Genomic DNA, 16144 nt, shown 5'->3' on the forward strand with positions numbered 1-16144 from the left:
TATTAATCTTATAGGCAATTGGAATGATGCTTTGTACTATCTGATTGATCTTTGTTTCATTCACCACCAGGTCCAACTAACTCAGGGTCCAGGTAACCTAGTTCAGAGGATCTAAAATGTGCACCAAGAACTAGTGGATTTTATAGCCATGATAAAGCAGAAACTCGGATTTTGGGAACAATGTACTCCCTCGTGATTGCAGCAAAGACCCTCTCCAGACACGAGGTATCCTCTATGTGCGATATGCCCTGCTCTAACACTAGATCAATCAACAGAGAACTAAAGAGTATCACAGCACACTGTAGAGCCAAAATTGTATCATGACAATGTACTGTAAATCTATTAAGCAAATGAAATGATGGGTCTTGTGAAAGGCAACAGTTGAATATATTACACACAAAATGCCTGATGCACAGGCAGATTGGGGTCAGGGTCCAGTGGCATGGAGTGCAAGATGACTGGAGACCCTTCATTGAGGAGATGAATAAACAGTCGGTGTTCTGGGCCGAGATCCTTCTTCAAGACTGGAAAGGGAGGGGGATGGCATCAGAATAAACGGGTGGGGGGGGAGGGAAGGACGATAGCTAGAAGGTGATCGATGAAGTGGGTAGGAAAAATAAAGGGCTGGAGACGAAGGAATGTGATAAGAAAGGAGGGCGGACCATAAGAGAAGGGGAAGGAGGAGAGGCATCGAGGGGAAGTGATAGGCAGGGGAGAAGAGGCAGGAGGCCAGAGTGGGGAATAGAAGAAGAGGGGAGGGGGAGGGAATTTTTTAATTGGAAAGGGAAAGCAATATTCATGCCATAAGTTTGGAGGCTACCCAGTTGTAATATAAGAAGAGGGGAGGGGGAGGGAGTTTTTTCACTGGAAGGGGAAAGCAATATTCATGCAATGAGGTTGGAGGTTACTCAGATGGAATATAAGGTGTTGCTCCTCCACCCTGAGGGTGGCCTCATCATGGCACAAGAGGAGGCCATGGACCAACACGAATGTATTATGTTAATTATTATCAATTATTATGAACAAGGCATCTTTTTGTGGAAAACATTTTTTATTTGTCAGTTTGCTCCCATTAGACAGCCTTAAATACTGACCCTGAAGCCTGACATGTTAAGGACCCTACCTACAGAAAGTCCTGTTTTTAGATGACAACAAACAGGAGGCACTTGATCGCCATTAACTCTCAGTGTACTGACAAGGTGTATCCATTCCACCTGGCCGGTGAACAAGTCAGGCAGTGCAGACTCCCTCAGGATAAGAGGAATCACAAGAGTTGCCAGGGTAGATGTGTTCTTCTACCATCACATGACCATCTCAGAGTGGGAACATTAGGGAGTAGAAAGCCTTATTATTGATAAAGAGCATCTGTTTGCACACTGGAGCCCTTTCAGACAGATAAACTTTCCTGATGGTTGCCTACGTATATAGGAAGCTAGCAATACTGACAATCGCAGGTGCACGATACACCACATTCTTCTCGTTGAAATATAGAAAATGAGATTTTTCCTCTGTGAATATAGAGATTCTCTCTGACCGGCAGTGAAATAATCCAGTGGTCAGGCAGTTAGGAGTCACCATGCCATCATTCTTCCATATCTTGGAGATTTCAGTGCGACTCATGATACTTAAATGTTGTGAGAACTTCTGCCTCCACAGACAGTACATTCAATATTCCAACTGTCCTCTGGGTGAAGAGTTATTCCTACCCTTCTTTCAGCCTCCCCTCCTGATAAAAATCGTACTATATTCCCATGAGCTAATCAACAATCTCAGTTCATCCACCTTACCAATCACACTCTTGCAGCAAAAAAAATATAATTTAGACTAACGTTCCTCCTAAGTGCTTTTCACATACATATCATGGTCAAAATAAATTTACTGTCGAAGTACATATATAATACCATATACTACTCTGGGATTCAGTTTCTTGTAGGTATTTACAGGTAAATAAGGAAATAAAATATAATTTATGAAAAAACTATATTAAACAAAGACTGGCAACCAACCAATGTGTAAAAGAAGACAAATTGTGCAAACAAGAATAAATAATACTGAAAACATGGGTTGTAGAGTCTTTGGAAGTGAGTCTATAGGTTGTGAATACAATTCAGAGTTGTGGTGAGTGAAGTTATCTATGCCAGTACAGGAGCCTGATGGTTGTAGGACAATAACTTAGCTTTCCTTCTATATTCAACACCCTCCACCCCACCCTACTGTACATCTATATTGTAATTTATCCCCCTGCTAAATTAGTTTGAATTCTCTCCAAAAGCACTAGTAAACCTCCTTGCATGGATGTTAGACACATTCCCCATCAGGTGTAATAGAACATAGAATAGTACAGCACAGTACAGGCCCTTCGGCCCACAACGTTGTGCCGACCCTCAAACCCTGCCTCCCATATGACCCCCCACCTTAAATTCCTCTATTTCCCTGTCTAGTAGTCTCTTAAACTTCACTAGTGTATCTGCCTCCACCACTGACTCAGGCAGTGCATTCCGCGCACCAACCACTCTCTGAGTAAAAAACCTTCCTCTAACATCCCTCTTGAACTTCCCACCCCTTACCTTAAATCCATGTCCTCTTGTATTGAGCAGTGGTGCCCTGGGGCAGAGGCGCTGGCTATCCACTCTATCTATTCCTCTTATCATCTTGTACACCTCTATTATGTCTCCTCTCATCCTGCTTCTCTCCAAAGAGTAAAGCCCTAGCTCCTTAATACAGCCAGTTGGCAGAGTTCCACAGAAATCTAAACCTCTCTCTCCTACACCTTGCTTTAAATACCCACTCATCATACCTTTCCTCCAGTTCCTATCATTGTTAACAAGTGGAACTGGAAATAAGCCAGAGATTATAATCGTAGAGGTCCTGCTCTTTAAACTGCTGCCTAGCTTCTTAAATTTATGTCATTATTGAGACACCCCTTGCAAGATGAGTCGCCAGCTAAGTGCTACACACAGCAACCTCATTGATGGTTTTTAGCAACACTATGGACTTTGAGATCTGTCTGTGTAACCCGCTTTCAGTCCTGTCGCTGCCAGTCATGTCTCCTAATGTTAACAGATAGTCCTTTAGGTCCTAAGAACAACAAGAACATAGCACATTGTGCCTTAAATTCTTAAATTGTTCTTCATTAGTGGAGCTTTGTGCTCCAGATTACATTGCTTCAGACTAAAATGTGTGTAGCACACTGATTGACATTCACTAGGAGTATGAAGTGTGCTAATGAGGATCATGACTATAAATTCCCAGTCTAATTTCGTGGTTGACACAATTTCATTCAGATCTATTCCAGTTACAATTGATCTGGATTATAACTCTGTAAAAGTAACCATTCTGCAGGATCCAGGGATACACAAGTGTTTCACATAAAACCACAAAATATAGGAGCAGAATTAGGCCACTTGGCCCATCGTGTCTATTCCGCCATTTCATCATGGCTGATCCATTTCCCTCTCAGTCCCAATCTCCAGCCTTCTCCCCATACCCATTCATGCCCTGACTATCTTTCTTTTCCAATATTTTTATAATTTACATATAAGAATACAGAGTACAGGAAAAAAATGTATATCAATACATTATACTAAATCACATATAAAGACTCCTTGCCCTATATTCATACAAGTTAATTAATTCATAACATTGAAATATAGTAATTTTATTATATTAAAAAATCTAACCCACTACCAAGACCAAATCTGATTAGTAAAGAAAAAAAGGAAAAAAAATTAGTCATCATCTGTGCTTTAACAGCAAATCAAAGGTTTTGAAAATAATTCAGAAAAGGTCCCCACAAAATTTGAAAGTCTTGACTGGATTCAGAGACTGAACATCAAATTTTCTCTAAATTTAATCATGACATCATATCACGTAACCATTGGGCGTGAGTAGGAGGGGCTGCATCTTTCCATTTAAGCAAGAGCGTCCTTCTGGCCATAAGAGACATAAAAGCCAAAATGCACAAGTCAGCTGACTCCAAAATAATATCTTTTCCACCAACAATACCAAATAAAGCGGTCAAAGGACTAGGCTTAAAGTTTACTTTAAAAAGTATGGAGAAAGTTTGAAATACTTCTTTCCAATATTTTCCAAGACTCGGGCATATCCAAAACATATGAATGAGTGAAACTTCTCCATTATCACATTTATCACAATACGGAGATATATCTAAATAAAAACTAGACAGCTTATCCTAGTCATATGGGCCTAATGGACCACTTTAAATTGTAGGAGAGATTAGCAGGCACATCAAGAATCTATCAACCTCTGCCTTAAATATGTCCAACAACCTGGCCTCCACAGCCAACAGTAGCAACAAACTCCACAGATTCACCACTCCCTGGCTAAAGAAGTCCCCCTTCATCTCCATTCTAAATGGACATCCCCCTATTTTGAGGCTGTGTCCTCTGGTCTTAGACTCCCCCACCGCAGGAAACATCCTCTCCAAATCTACTCTATCAAGGAGTTTCAACATTCAATAGGTTTCAGTGAGACCCCCGTCATTCTTCTGAATTCCACTGATTATTTTTGTTAACCTCCTTTGAACCCTCTCCAATGTCAACACATCCTTTCGTAAATAAGGGGCCCAAAACTGCTCACAGTACTTCAAATGAGGCCTCACCTGCAACTTATAAAGCTTTACCATTACATCCTTGCTTTTATATTCTCAAAGGTTCAAAGTTCAAAGTAAATTTCATAATCATAGGACAATAATGTCACCACATAAAACCCTGAGATTCTTTTTCCTGCAGGCATACTCAGCAAATCCATCTAATCCTCTCAAAATGTCCATCCTAATAAAAGAGTGATATTGAAATCAGTACAACCTTTATAATGTAGCAATATAAATATAGTCAATACCGAAATGTAAACTAGATCTCTTCAATTTCTATTAACAGTGAGATGGCATCGAGGACCACAAGGTCCACAAGGATACCCCGGTCCGCCAGACCCACCAGGATACCCAGGAAAACCAGGTGCTGGAATTCAAGGACCGCCAGGCCCACAGGGGCTGCCAGGAGTAGGGAAGCAGGGTGCTCCAGGACCACCAGGAAAGACAGGTGAAAGAGGCGACCAGGGACCAAAAGGCAACCTGGGACCTCCTGGCATGCAAGGACAGAAAGGCTCACCAGGTCCAAGAGGATTTCCAGGTAAACTGGGTGCATCAGGGCCACCAGGTGTTGCAGGACCAATAGATTCACCTTTCGAGAAAGGAGAAGCAGGGGACCCTCGTCCAATTGGTGTAAAGGGCGAAAGAGGAGTTGAATATCCAATGCAGACTGGGGATTGCTCTGACCACTGTGACAGCCCAGATATACTGGTGGACAGCCATTTTAATTCCACTTCCCATTCCTACACTGACAGCCTCCTTACTGCTATATTGAAGCTAGGCACAGAATGATGGAGCAACACTTCATATTCCATTTTAGTAGCCTCTAACCTGATGGCATCGACATCGATTTCTCTAACATCTGGTAACTATTCCTTTGTTTCCTCTACCCTCCACTTTTGTTTTCTCTAGCCTTATTACCCCTTCACATTTTCTTCCCATGCCCCCATAAGATCTGCCCATAACCTTCATCCTCCTCTGCTTCCCCACTCCTTCTCCTCATTTCGTGGTCTACTGTCCTCTCCTATCAGATTCCTTCTTCTTTAGTCTTTTGCCTCTTCCATATATCACCTCTCAGTTTCTCATATTTTTCCCTTTTCTCTATTCCCCACCTTTCTCCCTCACCTGATTCAACCACCACCCACCCTTTTATTCTGGCCTCTACTCTCTTCCTTTCACGTTTTGATGAATGATCTCAGCCCCAAACATCAACAGTTATTTCCCTCCATAGATTCTGCCTGACTGGCTGAGCTCCTCCAGTAATTTGTGCGTGTTACTCCTAGGTTCTTATCTTGCTACAAAAAGTACAACACACAATGATAAAAAGTACAAATTTTCCCAGAGGAAGAATTACAACTGTAATTTTGCATAATGATGCACATGTTCTTGCTGTTCTTGATCCACAAAGCAGCATTTAAATAAATTGTAAATACTTATTTTCAGGAGCTCTTGCATAACTCACAAACCCAATAGTTTATCTAGTGCTAAAATGCTCCCAGGTTCAGCCTCTGGGTGAAATGTCTGAGCCTTGATGAGGCCATTGGAGACCCACTGATGCAACCAGTGAACATGTATCCTTGTAATTCAGCTGACTGTCAGACTAGATTTGAAAAAAAACCCGCAGATGTTGGGAATCTGAAATCTGAAACACTAACTCTTTATTTCTTTCCACAGATGCAAATAACCTTCTGACTACTTCCAGCATTTTCTGTTTTTCTCTCAGGTGAGACACTAAATTAAGACCATAAGACCATATGACATAGGAGCAGAATTAGGCCATCTGGCCATCAAGTCTGCTCCGCCATTCAATCATGGCTGATCCTTTTGTTTATCTTCTCCTCATCCCCAGTTTCTGACCTTCTCCCCGTAACCTTTGATGCCATGTCCAATCAAGAACCTACCAATCTCTGCCTTAAATACACCCAACTACCTGGCCTCCACAACAGCATGTGGCAACAAATTCCACAAATTCACTACCTTTTGGCGAAGAAATTTCTCTGCATCTCTGTTTTGAAAGGGCGCTCCTCTATCCTGAGGCTGTGTACTCTTGTCCTAGGCTCTCCCACTATGGGAAACAACCTTGCCATATCTACTCTGTCTAGGCCTTTCAATATTCAAAAGGTTTCAACAAGATCCCCCCCATCCTTTTGAATTCCAGCAAGTACAGACCCAGAGCCATCAAACGTTATGACATCCCTTTCATTCCTGGAATCATCCTTGTGAACTTCCTCTGGACCCTCTCCAATGCCAGCACATCTTTTCTAAGATGAGAAGCCCAAAACTGTTCACAATACTCAAGGTGTGGCCTCAAGAATGCCTTATAAAGGCTCAGCTTCACATCCTTGCTCTTGTATTCTAGAACTCTTGAAATGAATGCTAACATAGTATTTGCCTTCCTCACCACCGATTCAACCTGCAAGTTAACCTTCAAGGTGTTCTACGCAAGGACTCTCAAGTCCCTCTGCATCTCAGATACCTGGATTTTCTCTCCGTTTAGAAAATAGTCCACAAATTTATTTCTACTACCAAAGTGCATGACCATGCATTTTCCAACATTGTATTTCATTTGCCACTTTCTTGCCCATTCTCCTAATCTATCTAAGTCCTTCTGCATCCTACATGTTTCCTCAACACTACCTGCCCCTCCACAATCTTCATATCATCTGCAAACTTGGCAACAAAGCTATCTATTCCATCATCTAAATCACTTATACAGTATAAAAAGAAGTGGTCCCAATGCCGAGCCCTGCAGAACACCACTAGTCACTGGCAGCCAACCAGCAAAGGATCCCTTTATTTCCACTCGCTGCCTCCTACCAATCAGCCAATTATCTAACCATGTTAGTAACTTTCCTGTAATACCATGGACTCTTAACTTGGTAAGCAGCCTCATGTGTGGCACTTTGTCAAGGTCCTCCTGAAAGTCCAAATGTACATCCACTGCATCCCCTTTGTCCTACCTGTAATCTCTTCAAAGAATTTCAACGGGTTCATCAGCCAGGATTTTCCTTGAAGAAAACCATGATGACTTTGTATTATCTTGTCCTGTATCACCAAGTACTCCATCACCTCATCCTTTACAATTGACTCTAACATCTTCCCAACCACTGAGGTCAGGTTAACTGGTCTATAATTTCCTTTCTGCTGCCCTCCTCCTTTCTTAAAAAGTGGAGTAATATTTGCAATTTTCCAGTCCTCTGGCACCATGCCAAAGTCCAATGGTTTTTGAAAGATCAGTTCTAATGCCACCATAATCTTTAACACTACCTCTTTCAGAACCCTAGGGTGTAGTTCCTCTAGTCTGGGTGATTTACATACCTTTAGGTCTTTCAGCTTTTTGAGTACCTTCTCTCTTGTAACAGTAACTGCACCCACTTCTCTTCCTTCACACACTGCAACATCAGGTATACTGCTAGTGTCTTCCACAGTGAAGACTGATGCAATATACTCATTTAATTCATCAGCCATCTCCTTGCCCCCCATTATTATTTCTCCTGCCTCATTTTCTAGTGGTCCTATATCCACTCTCATTTCTCTTTTATTTTTTAATATACTTGAAAAACTTTCACTATCCACTTTGATATTATTTGCTAGCTTGCTTTCATATTTCATCTTTTCCCTGCTAATCATTTTTTTAGTTGCTGTCTGTAGGTTTTTAAAAGCTTCCCAATCCTCTATCTTCTCACCAATTTTTGCTTTGTTGTATGCCCTTTCTTTAGCTTTTACAATAGTTTTGACTTCCCCTGTCTCCGTGGTGGAGAAGCTTGTGTGGTCCTGTGATCCCAAGAACGATGCCGTCTGGAGCTATGCTCCTGGTAGGGTCACCCATGGCGGTAAGATCAAGGGTGAGGTCCCTGACAAAGAACAATCCAACCAAGACTCAACGGTGGAACAGGCAGACAAAGTTACTTTGAACTCAACGGCTGTGAAGGCGGATGAAGGCTGCAACAAATCCATCAGCTCCAATCGTCATGGTTTCCATGCCATTGGAATCAGTTGGTTGATCTGTGAAGTAGCGTGTTCTTCTTGGAGTGCAACATCAAGTACACGTTAAACAAATACACGCACAGGTGTCTTCGCTCTGTCGGCCACTTCTTCAGAACGAAGACTATCATCCTCGACCTCGAGGGATAGCCACGACGACGACTTCCCCTGTCAGCCACAGTTGTACTATTTTACCATTTGAGTATTTCTTCATTTTTGGAATATGCATGTCCTGCACCTTCCTCATTTTTCCCAGAAACGCATTGTTCCATCTGTTCTGTCATTTGAATACAAAAGGTCCCATGCATGACTTTAAAAAAAGCATGAAGTTCTCCTTGGTGCCCTAACCAATCTTTATCTCTCAGTCAACATCAGTCTATAAAGTCCGTGATTACAGGGATCTGTACTGGGACCTCTGCTGTTTGTGATGTATATAAATGATCTGGATGAAAATGTAGATGGGGTGGGGTTAGTAGGTGTGCAGATAATATGAAGATTGGTGGTGTAGTGGATAGCATAGAAGACTGGCAAAGAATACAATGGGGTATTGGTCAGTTGCTGATATGGGCGGAGAATGCCAGACAGATTTTAAATGTAAAGAGATAGTACACTGTTAAGGACAAGACACTTAAAAGTGTTGAGGAGCAGAGGGATTTTGGCATCCAAGTTCAGAGCTCCCTGAAAGTGGTTACACAGGTTAACAGGGTGGTTAATAAGATGTATGATATGATTGCCTTTATTGGTCGAGGCATTGGGTTCAAAAGTCAGGAAGTTAATATTGCAGCTTTATAAAACTTCTGTTAGGCCACATCTAGATTTCCGGTCACTCCATTACAGGAAGGATGTTAAGGCTTTGGAGAGATTGCAGGAGAGGTTTACCAGGAAATCTGAAATAAAAACAGAAAATGCTTTGGGCCCTTTGCCTGCAACTCCCCCGGTAAATGTTATAAATAGCGGGGAGGGAGATCCCGAGGATCGTCTCGGTAATTTTTACTGTCTTTCTGTTTACTGTACTAAATATATTTCTCTTTCCATAAGTACACCCTGACTTGTTGAATGTTGCCAGCAATTTCTATTTTTTTACGTTCATAAGTATTGTTTCAGGCCGATGTTTTTTGATCAGAATAGGAAAAAGAACCGTACAAGTTTCCATACAAGTGCAGAGGCAGTGAAAAGAAATGATATGTGAGGGGGTGGGGATGGAGGCTGATGAAAGAAGTGGGGGATGTGATGGTCATTAGGGAAGAACAAAAGGGAACAAAGCTGTAAGATAGAAGGCAAGCAGATGGCCCAGGCAAAAGGGTATAGTAATGAGACATGCAGAGAAAGTAGTGTCCGGAGGAGGTGTAAAGTCAGTAAGAGAATCAATCCGAAAAGCTGCTATCCAAAATTTTATGAGCTAACATTTCTGAGCCTAGAAGGCTTATAAGCACTGAATTTACTGAATCACAAAATGTACCGGAAAATTGCGGCTTTGCCTTGAAGTGGTGTTCTAGACTATGGAAAGGGAGCAGGTTAAAGGGTAGACATCACATACATAGAAAAATGCTGTTGGAAGGGATGAAGATTTTGGGTGTAATTAAGGCCATAAGGCCGTAAAATATAGTAGCAAAATAAGACCATTTGGCCCATTAATTCGGTTCTGCCATTTTATTACAGCTGATCCATTTCCCTCTCAGCCTCAGTCTCCTGCCTTCTCCCCATAGCCCTTCATGCTCTGAATAATCAAGAATCTATCAACCTCTGCCTTAAATATACCCAATGACTTGGCCTCCAGAACCGCCTGTGGCAAAGAATTATACAGATTCACCACTCTCTGGCTAAAGAAATTCCTCCTCATCTGCAGTCTAAATGGACATCCCTCTATTCTGAGGTAGTGTCCTCTGGTCTTAGACCCCCACCATTGGAAACATCCTCTCCACATCTACTGTATTGAGGTCAATGATACTCAATTGATATCAATGGGATTGACCCCAATCTTCTGAATTTCAGTGATACAGGCCCAGAGGCATCAGACGCTCCTCATATGAAAAGCCTTTCATGAACCTCCTTTCAACCCTCTTCAATGTTAGCACACCCTTTATTAGATAAAAGGCCCAAAACGGCTCACAATGCTCCAAGTGGGGCCTCACCCAGTGCCTTATAAAGCCTCAACATTACATTGTTGCTTTTATATTCTGTACCTCTTGAAATGAATACTAATGTTGCATTTGCCTTCTTCACCACTGACTCAACCCAAAAAATTAACCTTTTGGGAATCCTGTACAATCTTTCATATCATCCGCAAACAATCACAAAACCATCAAATCCTTCATTCAGAAAATTGACATACAACTTAAAAAGAAGCTATCCTAACATAGAGCCCTGTGGAACACCACTAATCGCCAGCAGCCAACCAGAAAAGGCTCCCTTTATTCCCACACTTTGCCTCCTGCCAATCAGCCAATGCTCTATCTTCCCTGTAATATCATAGGCTCTTAACTTGTCAAGCAGTCTCATGCGTGGCACATTGTCAAAGGCCTTCTGAAAATCTGAGTACACAATATTAACCAATTCTCCTTTGTCTATCTTGCTTCTTCAAAGAATTCCAAAAGATTTGTCAAGCAGGATTTTCTCTTAAGGAAACCATGCTGACTTTGGCCAATTTTATCATGTGCCTCCAAGTACCCTGAAACCACATCCTTAACAATCGACTCCAACACTTTCCCGACCATTGAGGTCAGACTAACTGGCCTATAATTTCATTTCTTCTGCCTCTCTCCCTTCTTGAAGAGTGGAGTTAATTTGCAATTTTCCAGTCCTCCAGAACTATGCAGAATCCATTGATTTTTGAAAGGCCATTAACAATGCATCCACAATTTCTTTAACAATCTCTCTCGGTATCCAGGGCTATAGACCATCTGGTCCAGGTGACTTACCTAACTTCAGACCTTTCAGTTTCCCAAGAACCTTCTCCCTAGTAATGGGAAATTCATCAATTTCCGTCCTCTGACACTCCCAAACTTCCAGCATACTGCTAATGTCCTCCTTAGTGAAAACTGATACAGAATACTTATTCAGTTCATCCACCATTTCCTTGTCCCCCATTACTGCCTCTGCAGCATCATTTTGCAGTGGTCCTGTATCTATCTGAAGAAACTTTTGATATCCTCTTTAATATTATTGGTTAGCTTATCTTCATACTCCATCTTCTCCTTCTTTATGATTTTTTTTAGTTGTCCTCTGTTGGCTTTTAAAAACTTCCCAATCCTCTAACTTCCCACTAATTTTTTCTCTATTATATGCCCTCTCTTTTGCTTTTATGTTGGCTTTGACTTCTCTTGTCAGCCACAGTTGTGTCATCCTGCCTTTAGAATACTTCTTTGGGATGTATCTATCCTGCATTTTCCAATTTGTTCCCAGAAACTCCAGCCATTGCCGGTCCACCATCATTCCTGCTAGTGTTCCCTTCTAATCAGTTTTGGCCAGCTCCTCTCTCATGCCTCTGTAATTCCCTTTACTCCACTGCAGTACTGATACATCTGACTTTAGCTTCTCCCTCTCAAACTGCAGGGTGATGGCATCTGGGTTTGTTCTTCACATTGCTGCAGGAAGGTAGGACGACATGTTTGGTTATGGGCAAGCTGGAAGTGGCAGGGAACAACTTCATAATATTGAGGCTGGTGGGCTGGTAAAAATAATAGATATGAGGCTGACAGGGGCAGAGGTGTACAGGTCATGGGACAGGTAATGTCCAAGGCCCCATCTATTTGGGTGGAGCAGAATCCCAGTTGAGGAAAACGAAAGCTGTATCAAAAGCCACCTTTCTGAAGACGACATTATTAAACCTAACAAAAATGAACAGGTTGAAAGAATGTATTATCTTACAGAAAGTAGAGTTAAGATCATTCAGAGAAGTCAGAGACCCATGGTGGGTACTGTTTGATAGACTATGTCAAAGGTTTTGAATTGAATTGACTATATTACTTACATCCTTCATATACATGAGGAGTAAAAATCTTTATGTTACGTCTCTGTCTAAATGTGCAATGTGCAATTTATAGTAATTTATAATAATTAGTATGTACAACAGGAGGACAGTTAATATAACATAGAAATACAATTGTATCAGCATGAATTAATCAGTCTGATGGCCTGGTGGAAGAAGCTGTCCCGGAGCCTGTTGGTCCTGGTTTTTATGTTGCGGTACTGTTTCCAGAGGGTGTCTAGGGTGTCAGGGAGGGGTAGCACCTCTGCTGGGGGAACATGTTGCGTCCTTTTCAAGGCGGTTTGTCCACCTTTGGTCCCCACCTGGCACTCAGCTCTCACCTGTAGCTCCCCGTAGCTGTTTGCATGCGACAGCGGCCACACCCCGGGCAACGGCTTCGACAAGCTGGCTAACCAGGTGAGGGTAGCTGACAGGTCTCAAACCCTCGGTGAGGTAGGGAGTTGTCTATCCCAGCATGTGAAGACAGACTCTGACGGATTGAGCAGACGAGACCAATGGAAGGTCCAACGGTCAAGAAGGCGGTCTCTGCAAGTGTCGTGGAACGCGTAGAGCACGACTAGACACAGGAGACGTCCTGGTCATCCTCTGCGCCTAGTCCCATCTCCAGCCATCTCGACTCTTGTCTTGCCACTGGATCCAGATGGGAATTGGGAAGAGAGAGTGAGGCTGACACTGCACAACTCTCCCTCACTTAAATCCAAATCAAGCACTAGTCTCGACACCATCATCATTTGACTAATGGTGTTGAGGTCCTCATCGACGACGATGGACGAACACATTCCTGAATGGTAGCAGCTGGAACAATTCGTGATTGGGGTGACTCGGGTCCCCAATGATCCTTTGCGTCCTTTTTACACACCTGTCTTTGTAAATATCCTGAATCATGGGACATTCATATCTACAGATGCGCTGGGCAGTCCACACCACTCTGCAGAGTCCTGCAATTGAGAGAAGTACAGTTCCCATACCAGGCAGTGATGCAGCTAGTCAGGATGCTCTCAATTGTGTCCCTGTAGAAAGTTCTTAGAACTTGGGGGCCAATATCAAATTTCTTCAACTGTCTGAGGCGAAAGAGGGCTGTTGTGCTTTTTTCACCACACAGTCAGTATGTACAGACCACATGAGATCCTCAGTGATGTGTCTGCCAAGGAACTTAAAGGTGTTCACCCTCTCAAATCCAGATCCATGAATGTCTATAGGGGTTAGCCTGTCTCCATTCCTCCCAAGTCTACAACCAGCTCCTTCGTTTTTGCGACATCGAGGGAGAAGTTGTTTTCTTGACCCCACTGTGTCAGGGTGATGACTTCTCTGTTTTTTTGCCTCATTATTATTTGAGATTAGGCCAATCAGTGTAGTGTTGTCAGCAAATTTAATTAGCAGATTGGAGCTGTGGGTGGCGACTGAGTCATGGATATACAGAGAGTAAAGGAGGGGGCTTCGTACACAGCCCTGAAGGGCACCTGAGTTGAGGGTCAATGGAAGCAAATGAAAAAGTTAGAGATGAGAATGTGGATGTGAGGGAAGAGCAGAATTTGATTGCAAAGTTGACAAGATTTACCAAAAGAAGGTAATTGAAGAAAAGGCTGCAGCATTGTTGTCAATACACCAATACCTCAGATGGCTCATTGACATTTTTGTTTGATAATATTTCTGTTATGTGCAGATAGATATTTATAATGATCATGAAATCACCTTATCTCTTGCTAACCCACTGTTGTCTTAAACTTTGCTTCAGCTATGTTTTAGTTGTTGAAAAGCAATGTGGCATTTCTGTATTTATAATATCATGAGAAATCTGGACTGAAGAAATCATGTTATTTCTGGGACTGGTCCACATATTATAGGTGTTCAGTACTATAGTACAGTGTTAGCGAGTACGATTCTCATACTTTAATCATGCATGGATGTAATTTCTGTGAATTAGGGTATGGTGTTCATTGTGGAAGAGTTCATAATCTGCACTTCCAAATAGTCTTGACTGCATTTCTCTAGCCCATGGCCCAACTGAGATGTCACTGCCTCACTTTATGTACCTTCAGGCAGAGAGTCAGGTTTTGCCTGAGCTATGAGATATCATAACTTTCCCCTTTATTGATCGTAGCACTTGAGGTTGGACTAAAACAACAGGTAATTGATCATGGTCATTAATCCATATGCATACCAAATGAAAAAGAAGTGTAGCTAGTTTGGTGCAGAGTAGCTGAAATATGGATTTATACCAGCACCAAGCAACCAATAGCAGCCAATGTGTCTGTTGTGTGAAAATGCTTTTCCAAATGAGTCAATGAAACAGTCCAGGCTTCTTGAACATCTGAAGAGGATACATTCTGATAAAGCAAACAATAACTTGGCTTATTTTCAGTCACTTCAGAGTTGTCATTTGCAAGGGGACTAAAAACAGATACGAAGGTGGAGTCAATATTTCAAGTTGATGAGCAATTTTTCAAAGAGGACATTCTGCTCACTAACATTCTTGCTTGTGCAACAGATGGGACACCATCAATGACAGGACACCACCGAGGGTAATTAATTTCTTGAAAAGAGCTGCACCTAATATATTTACCATTCACTGTGTAATTCTCAGTCTACATCTTGTAACAAAAAACCCAAGTGATCAGCTGTACAAGTCAATAAATAATTTTATCACAGCAGTAAATAAAATCAAGTGCCATGCTCTCAATTCTCAACGACTTTGAGAGCTTTGTTTTGAGAATGATGAAAAGTTTGAACACTTGCTGTTGCACACAGAAGTCAGATGGCTCTCAAAAGGAAACTGCCTGAGACTCTATTGTGCATTTTTTGAAACTGAAAAAATGCTTCGAAAACTTGAATGCTTCATTTCGTAATCAACCCAAGAATATTCAGAACGATGCTGCTTATTTGTCAGAATTACACAGAAAATTTAATGACATCAATCATTAATTGCAAGGAATTGATGTGAATCTTATCAAAGTCTAATCAGTCATCTTCTCATATCTGTCCAAGTTAACCCTGTTTAAATGCAACATTGGCTGTTGTGACACCTTTTTCAATTTTGAGCCTCTCTGAGCTGGAAGAGAAAGAAAGAATACCAGATAATGATCTTCAAGTATACTGTGCCCACCTGGGTGAGATGCATAAAGTCATGTCAGAGAGATTTCAAGATCTTCTCTCGATCCAAATGCAGATTGCGTAATAAATCCATTCTGGAACACTTGTAATGAGGAATTAACAGGAAGGATAGAGGAAAACAGATCTCGGTACAAAATGACTTTGAGCCGAAGACAAAGTTAAAAAAAATCATGACTTTTGGTGGAAGAAAGAAATCTCTAAAAGCTATCCTGCATGTACTTTATTGCCTTTCCAGCATTATATTTAGTGGAGTGTGATTTCAGTGCAGTTGCCCAACTTCTTTCAAAACAATGAAACTGACTGCAAATTACTGAACGTGGAGATCTGAGGCTCCTGAGTGACAGTCAGCCTGATGTTGAGAAGCTGATATCACTACAGCAAGCCTATCCACCTCACTGAAAGATGAAAAAACAATGAAGTCGAGTACAGTTGGACTACTAATGTACACTCTA

The 16144-nt window shown here is 41.8% G+C and overlaps 1 protein-coding gene across 1 annotated transcript in view; it reads left to right on the plus strand.

The window, feature by feature from the left end:
- The first annotated feature begins 5092 nt into the window (after positions 1-5092).
- The window catches only part of LOC134351963 (fascin-like), a 71882-nt gene continuing 60830 nt past the window's right edge, over positions 5093-16144 (plus strand). Inside the window, exon 1 of the mRNA XM_063058932.1 lies at positions 5093-5150. Within this exon, the coding sequence (XP_062915002.1) occupies positions 5108-5150 (43 nt within the window). The 5' untranslated portion in view covers positions 5093-5107. The remainder of the gene's footprint in view (positions 5151-16144) is intronic.

This window comes from Mobula hypostoma, chromosome 9, assembly GCF_963921235.1.
Source record: "Mobula hypostoma chromosome 9, sMobHyp1.1, whole genome shotgun sequence".
NCBI classification, from domain to species: domain Eukaryota; kingdom Metazoa; phylum Chordata; class Chondrichthyes; order Myliobatiformes; family Myliobatidae; genus Mobula; species Mobula hypostoma.